Source organism: Calidris pugnax, unplaced genomic scaffold, assembly GCF_001431845.1.
Source record: "Calidris pugnax isolate Ruff unplaced genomic scaffold, ASM143184v1 scaffold341, whole genome shotgun sequence".
Lineage (NCBI taxonomy): Eukaryota > Metazoa > Chordata > Aves > Charadriiformes > Scolopacidae > Calidris > Calidris pugnax.
Genome location: NW_015091149.1, coordinates 1,298,897 through 1,306,725, shown reverse-complemented (window position 1 = coordinate 1,306,725; position 7,829 = coordinate 1,298,897). Strand labels below are relative to the sequence as shown.

General features: G+C 66.4%; 1 protein-coding gene across 1 annotated transcript; it reads left to right on the top strand.

Annotated features, from left to right (window-relative positions):
- Nucleotides 1–6: 6 nt before the first annotated feature.
- On the top strand, nucleotides 7–7,820 carry IGFBP4 (insulin like growth factor binding protein 4). The gene is made up of 4 exons (XM_014959113.1): nucleotides 7–403; nucleotides 6,191–6,345; nucleotides 6,462–6,596; nucleotides 7,457–7,820. The coding sequence occupies exons 1-4, from the start codon at nucleotides 40–42 to the stop codon at nucleotides 7,583–7,585; spliced, it is 783 nt and encodes a 260-aa protein (XP_014814599.1). The 5' UTR covers nucleotides 7–39; the 3' UTR covers nucleotides 7,586–7,820.
- The last annotated feature ends 9 nt before the right edge of the window (nucleotides 7,821–7,829 follow it).

Below are 7,829 nucleotides of genomic sequence, written 5' to 3'. Positions count from 1 at the left end.
AGCAGCGGGGCCGGAGCGCGGGCGCGGAGCGGGGCCGCCATGCGGGGGGCGGCCGGGAGCGCTCTGCCGCCGGTGCTGCTGTTGCTGCTGGCGGCGGCGGCGGGGCCGGTGGGCGGCGAAGAAGCGATCCAGTGCCCGCCGTGCTCGGAGGAGCGGCTGGCCCGCTGCAAGGCTCCGCAGGGCTGCGCGGAGCTGGTGCGGGAACCGGGCTGCGGCTGCTGCGCGACCTGCGCCCTCAGCCGCGGAACCGCTTGCGGGGTTTACACCGCCCGTTGCGGGGCCGGGCTCCGCTGTTACCCCCCCCGCGGGGTACCCCGGCCCCTGCACACCCTCATGCACGGCCAGGGCATCTGCACCGACCTGGCCGACGTCGAGGCCATCCAGGAGAGCCTCCAGCCCCCAGGTAAGGCCGGTCCCGGGGGTGAGGGGGTGGGTGCCAGCTTCCCAGCGGTGGCCCCCGAGCAGCCCCCTCTTTGTGCCAACCTGCTGGCCCCTCGCTTGGCAAGAGTTGGGGGCTGTGGGGTGGGGGGCTCTGCCGGGACCCTGCAGTGGGACGGGGATGGGGTGATGGGGTTTGTCCTCAGCCGGGTACCAGCGGGTCATGTTTGTGCCATCCTTACCCACCGCTGCCGGTGGCTCCGTGCCTGTCGGAGCGGGGTGCTTCCCAGGGACTTGTCACCCACCGTGCCCTGGCTGCAGAGTGCCCCTGGATGGCAGAGCAGCCGGGGTCCCACGGGCACCCACGGCTCTGGGATCAGGTCCCAGCTGCCAGGGGAGCTCCCGTTGCGTGGTGACCCCCGTGGTCCCCCTTCCCTGGGGATGCTGCCGGCAGCTCTGCCTGCGCTGCCAGGAGGAAACAGGAAAGAGGCCTCGGGGCACCTGCTTCCCTCGCTGGCAGGTCGGGCTGGGCTCTGTGCCGGGGCTCTGTGTCCTTCCCCAGCCAGGCAGGACGGGGAGGTGTGGGCAGCAGGCAGGGCCAGGCTGGAGAGACCCACTGCCTGCGGGCTCTGCCCCCACCTGTCTGCCCCAGGACCTTCTCGCAGGAGTTGATGGTGGCCCCCCTGCCACCCCCGTGGTGCTCGGGCAGGGTCTGGGTGCCAGGAGCAGAGCTGGGGGTGGGAGCCCAGCCCCAGAGCTGTGCAGGTCGTGCTGTGGCTTTGACAGTAGGAACAGAGCCAGCCCTTGGGGCTGAGCGTGGAGAACTGGCCCGTGGGGCTGGCCCATCGGTGGGTCTGGATGCCACATTCCCCCCTTCCCTGTCTATGGGCTGTGATGGGGACCACATCCCCTGGAGCTGGGGAGCAGCATCCTGCCATGGGACCCGTCCCCAAGCTGGCTGGGTCCTGTGTCCCCACATGGGGTCACCCCACGTTCCCCGAGGGGCAGAAGGGGCTGGAGCAGTGTCCACCCCTGTGTGCCTGAGGGCCAGATCCCAGCTCCGTTCCCTCCTCCCATGGCTGGTCCATGACAGCTCTGCCGGTGTCCCAATGGTGGGGAGGGATGGACAGGAGGGGACAGGAGTTGGCTGCGAGTGCTCAGCACGGGGTCCACGGTGGAGACCCCCTGCCCTGCCTGTCCCCATCCCACATCCTGCAGGAGCTGTCTGGGCTCCCTGGCCCGGGGCTGCGTGGCGCTGCCAAGGCCTGTTGGTTTTGGCTGTGCCCCGTGTAACGCAGCATTTTTTCCCAGAGCCTTTAGGAAACAGACTTGCAGTTTTTTCCCCTTCCTCCCCGCCGTGTTTTGGCCTGGCTGGGGACGGGTGGGTGGCCGTGGGAGCCGGGCACCGCGCCTGCCCGCAGCCTCGCAGGTGGCAGAATATGGGTTGGGACGGGCAGTGATGAGCCCCTTCGCCCGGGACAGCCCGGCAGGACGAGGACAGGACACCCCGCAGGACATTCCCGGTGGGATGTCTGAGCCAGGGGTCCCTGGTCCCGCTCCAGCCAGCGTGGGGCTGGGGGCTGCAGGCTCCATCGCTCCCACCGCAGCCCTGCCTGGCACAGCGAGGGCACCCTGGCACGGCTGGTGCACCCAACGGGTCCCCTCTGGGTGAGCAGAAGGGACTTAAATGCTGATTTAGAGGCAGGGGTGTCTGGAGCAGGTGCCCCCCGGCTGTGCCCGTGTCCCCCGGCGCTGAGCGGGTGCCGGGCGAGCGGAGGCTGCGGCGGGCGCGCGGCTGGGAAGCGGTTAACGCGCAGCTCGTACAGTAAACACTTTGTCTGGGGGCTCGGCCCGGGGGGCTCCGCATTCCAGGGAAGAGGCTGGGATCTGAGGGGGCTGGGCTGAGGCTGGGCTTTCCGAGGGGCTGGGCGATGGCTCCCTGCTCCAGCGCCAGGAAAGAGCCTCTCCGCTTGCCTGGGATTTGGGGAACCCACGGGATGGGGCTTTCTAGGGAGCAAGGTGGCTGCTCTCTTGACCTGAGACCCTCTCTGTGGCTGAGGGTCTGGGGATCTTGTGCAGGACCCTGGTCCCTGTGTCCTGCTCCCAGCCCTGCCGGCTCCCGGGGCATCCTGTGATGGGACTGGACCCGGGAGGTTCCAGCCGTGGCTTTTGGGCACAGCCTGCGGGTGCCAGGGGGAGGTGATGGCTGAACCCATGTGTGGCAGCCGGGAAGAGGTGAGGACATTTTTCCTCAGCACGCGACGAGTGATTTAGTGCTGGGTAAATAATTATGTCTGGGCGCATCCCGTGTGGTTGCTGTAAGCAGTGGCGGGGAGGGATCCTGTTCCCTTCCCGTGTTCGGTGGCCAGGAGGGCCAGCAGTGGCCAGTCCCTGGTTGGAGACGGTGCACGGGCTGTGAGGACAGGCTGGGTGCAGCTCCTGGCGATGTCCACCCCACATGTCCCTCACTGCCCCCTTCCACCCACTCAGGGGGCCAGGCAAGGCTGTTGCCCTGTCCCAGCTGTCCCTCGGGATGGGGTCTGGCCTTCACCCACAGCTGGGTTTCTCCGGGTTGGGCACTGCTCCCGGCGAGGCTCTGGTCCCTACGGGGGACAATCTGCCTCTGCATCCCTCACACCCCATCCTGCATCCTGATCTCCTCTCCATCGGGCTCACATTGGGCGCTGAGCTGGGAGGTGCAGATGTGCTTGGCCGTGTTGGAGCATGGCAGGGCTCAGCAGCGTGTCCCCATGGGATGGGGCTGGCCCAGCCTTCCTGGCCAGCATCCCTGGCCAAGGGACAGTAGGTGCCTGGTGCCTGCACCCCCGCCACCCCCATGACCTGGCCCTCCGTGCTCCGCCGGGGCCAGCGCTCAGCAGGACGAGCACAGACTTCCCTGCTCCAGTCAAGAGCCCTGGTGGCCAAGAGAGACCACGGTGCTGCCAGGACCACCCGCAGGCAGCACCCGGGGTGCCAGACGAGGAAAGCAGAGGGTGCTGGGACTCACCACGGCTCATGTGCCGTGTCGGCCGCAGACACGTGGTTGTGTCCCCTCTGGCTTATGGGGCACGTGGGGTCCTTTGCCCCTGGGCTGGTGGGGCACTGGGGAGCGGGGCTGGGGCTGTGGGGGTCCCTGACAGTTGTCCCTCTCCTACGGACACATTTGTGGTCCCGAGGCTTCGCTCGCTGCCCTGGTCTCTCCTCCCACGGGATCCGCGCGGTGGAGCCCGGAGCCCTTCGTTGTTCCCTTCGGGCTCAGCGCGGTGAATCACAAGTTCAGCACGTGACCAACCTCATTTGCAGCTCCCGTTAATTGAAGGCGATGCTGAATGACTCGTTTGTGTCTCCTGCCCATGGGCTGAGCAGGAGGAATCCTCCTGCCTCTGGGATGGGGCAGCCGGGCTGCGCAGCCAGCGAGGGCAGCACCCGTCCCCATCCCCTTGGCACCCACTTCCATCCCAAACCAGGGAGAAGGGCTTCTTCCAGCCCTTGGCCAAGTGGGAACCCCCCTCTCCTCTGTCTTGTCACCTGGAGGCCTCTCTCTGCCCACACAGCCCCAGGTAGCACCAGGGGGATGGTGGCCAGTCCATGGGATGCTCTGGGTGGCCACAATGGAGCAGGACCCGGTGGAGAGGTGTGGGAAGGCTCAGGGACACCCCACTGGCAGGCTGGCATCCAGATGGTGCTTCCCAAGGGATGCTCCAGGAGCAATGTGGGGGGCTGGTGGTTTGGGGGCCTCCAGGCACCACAGAAGTTGCTTTTTCCACATCTTTGTGTGTGAGTGTGAGGAGTTTCCTCATCCGGCTGGTGCAGGGGGATGGCTGAGGGGTTGCTTGGTGGGTGGAAAAATCACCCCGAGGACTGCAGTGACCCCCACAGTGGGGAGGGATCCTGGGGCTGGTGTGTGAGTCGGGGGGGCAGCTCAGGGCCCCTGTGTTGGGGGGAGTGGGGGTCCCAGAGCTCTGTCCCCCGAGCCCGGGCAAGAGCCTCCTCGCTGCCCAGAGGCACCGCCGTTTCATGTGACCTTATGAAAATGTTCCTGGCATCTGGTTTTATTTAAGCCGAGAGAGATTCGATGCTCTGAAGGGGGGTGGCGGGGGGAGGAGGGGTGTTTGTCCCTGCTGGGGGTGGGTGAGGGCTTCCCCTGGGCAGAGCGGGCAGCGGTTGGTGCCTCCTGGTTGTGTCTTCCATGGAGATGCCGGGACTTCGGCATGTGGTCCCTGCCGGTGCCAGACCTCCCGCCTGGCTCTTCCTCACATCTCTCCCCAAAAAGGTTCAGGGGGGAGGCCGGGGAGGGAGGGAGCACTGCTGCCCGAGCCCCCCCTGAGCCCCCCAGCTGGGCTCTGCTGCCGGTACCCGTGTTGCGCCACGGCCCCGTGGTTGGTGCCACCGGGGCTGGTGCGCGCCGGGGCTGGCATCGCTCTGCACGGGGTCCTGGAGACTTTGGGTTTGTGTTTCAAATTTCAAGGGCATGAGCCATTTCCTGGAAAAAACTGACAGATTAAACAAAAAGCAAATAACAGGAATGAAGGAGAAGGATTTGATCGGGGCTTTGCTGTGAACTTTAGCCAGGCTGCTGGGAGCTGGTCCAGGAACCCTTCACTGCAGGGCAGCCGCCGGGTGAGGTGATGGGAGAGCAGGGCTGGGATCCCACGGGGATGTGGTGGGCAGGAGGCTGTGGCTCTGACCCTCCTGCCAGCTCCTGCCAGCTCCTGCCTGCCTGTGGGAAGGGTCAGTGCCTGGCATCACCCCAGCATCCTCCATCCCTGAGGCTGTGAGCCCCTGGGTGCTTCCACCCGTGCTGCACCGTGACCACCCCCCCGCCTGCTTTGGGAAGGTTTTTCCCATTCCTGGCTGCAATATTGACTAGTATGAGCCCAGCCACGGGATAAGCTCGGGCAGGGAGCCCTGGCTGCTTTCCTTACAGCCCAGGCGGGCTGCGACTCAAAGCGCTGCTTGGGCTGTGCCTGACGTGGCTCCGAGCGCAGGTGGGACCCCGGCTCCTCGGGGCGTCCCCCTTCCCCAGAGCGTTAATGGGCCCCAAACGGAGGGACCGGCAGCTTTTTAAAAAATCAGGATGAGAGCTCGGGTCTCATGACGCCCCGTCCAGCTGCCAACATCTGGGATTGCAGTTTGGCTGCTCTCCTGGTGCAGGCGAGGATGCCAAGCGCCGCCTTTCGGGATTGGCCCCGCGGGAGATTAGCTTTCTTATTCCTGGAATTTCTTCTTTCATGTCTTTGCGGGGGCTGTGCCCCGTGGCAGAGCACGGCTCCGCTCCTGGCCGCGGTTCCCGGTGCCGTCCCGGGCCTGGTGGGTGCTCAGCACCACCCTGGTGCAGCTCCAGACCCCCCGTTCCTGCTGCAGCTCCTCAGAGGCAGCTTTTGGGGGGCACTGGGGTCTTGCTGGGGCTCCCTGGCTGTGGGCAAGCACCCGGTGGCACGTGGCTGGCCAGGGCACAGCCTGACTCTCGTGCCACGCAGCACACTGGACCAACTGCCCGGTGCTCTCGCAGCGTGCGTTTGCCACCCTACAATAACAGACACGTGGCAACAAGCCCGTGAATTGTGGCTAATGAGTCGTAAAAACTCCCAGGAGCCTTTCCCAGTGCTGCAGGGAGGAGGTGGCAGGGGCAGGAGGGGACTCAGGACTGGGGGTGACACCCGTGGGGACTGGGGAGGGTGACGTGGGGTCCGGCAGCACCAGCTGCACGTTGTGCCTGGGGGTGCAGGCTGCTCTGTGGAGGAACAGGGGTGTCTCCATCCCTGGGGGCTGCCCCGTGGTGCTGAGCCCCCTCTGGTCTGTGTCCTTGCAGAGAAGGAGGAGATCGACCACCCCAACAACAGCTTCAACCCCTGCAGCATCCACGACCGCAAGTGCCTGCAGAAGCAGCAGGCGAAGCGGGTCAACAACGGCAACAAGATGCGCAACAGCGGGAACCCGTACCCCCGCGAGGAGACACGGCCCATAGTGAGCACCGCGGGGCTGGGGAGGGGGTCAGGATGGGTGGTGGGGGTCCCAGGATGCTGGGGTGGGGGCACTTGCCAGCCCCGCTGCCAGCTCAGCATCAACCCCCATTCCTGCAGGCGCAGGGCTCGTGCCAGAGCGAGCTGCACCGGGCGCTGGAGAGGCTGGCGGCCTCACAGACCCGCACGCACGAGGACCTGTACGTCATCCCCATCCCCAACTGCGACCGCAACGGCAACTTCCACCCCAAGCAGGTAGGACATGGAACCTGGAACAGGTTGCCCAGGGAAGCTGTGGCTGCCCCATCCCTGGAGGGGTTCAAGGCCAAGGTTGGATGGGGCTTGGAGCAACCTGGGCTGGTGGGAGGTGTCCCTGCCCAGGGCAGGGGGTTGGAACTCGATGATCTTTGAGGTCTCTTCCAACCCAACCCATTCTATGACATGGCTCTCACCCATCACGGGGCATCCGGGGGGGGGCACTGGGAGGAGGACACGGATGGATGGGCCAGTGCTGGGGCACGGCAGAGCCCACCTGTGGCTCCTTTGGTGGGAATCACCCCTCAGGAATCCCCCTTTGGAAAACGCCTGGGGTGGGGTGAGGGTGGCAAAGCCCCGATGAGAGCTCCTGGTTGCAATCACCAGGCAGCCCATGGGAATGGGGCCGTGGGGGCCAGGCTGGGCACCCCTCACCGAACCTGTCCCTGCAGTGTAACCTGGCGCTGGATGGGCAGTGGGGCAAGTGGAGGGGGCTTGGAGCAACCTGGGCTGGTGGGAGGTGTCCCTGCCCAGGGCAGGGGGTTGGAACTCGATGATCTTTGAGGTCTCTTCCAACCCAACCCATTCTATGACGTGGCTCTCACCCATCACGGGGCATCCGGGGGGGGGCACTGGGAGGAGGACACGGATGGATGGGCCAGTGCTGGGGCACGGCAGAGCCCACCTGTGGCTCCTTTGGTGGGAATCACCCCTCAGGAATCCCCCTTTGGAAAACGCCTGGGGTGGGGTGAGGGTGGCAAAGCCCCGATGAGAGCTCCTGGTTGCAATCACCAGGCAGCCCATGGGAATGGGGCCGTGGGGGCCAGGCTGGGTGACCCTCACCAAACCTGTCCCCTCAGTGTCACCCGGCGCTGGACGGGCAGCGGGGCAAGTGCTGGTGCGTGGACCGCAAGACGGGGGTGAAGCTGCCGGGTTTCCTGGAGCTGAAGGGGGACTTGGACTGTCACCAGCTGGCGGACAGCATGTGAGCACCACCGCGGCGGCCCCGCGCCGTGCCGCGGCCAGGACAGCCCCCGGGGCTGCGTAGGTGAGGAAGAGAGGGGGACACGACTGCCGAGCAGCTCCCCGGTGCCGGGGGACCCCGCATCGCCACCACGCTCTGCGCCACGGGCTGCCCACGGCACGGGGCACGGCGCCGCCACCTGTGCCATGACCACTAGCCACCGCCGCTGAGGGGTCCCCGGCGTAAGCACAGACACTTGTGTGGACAGA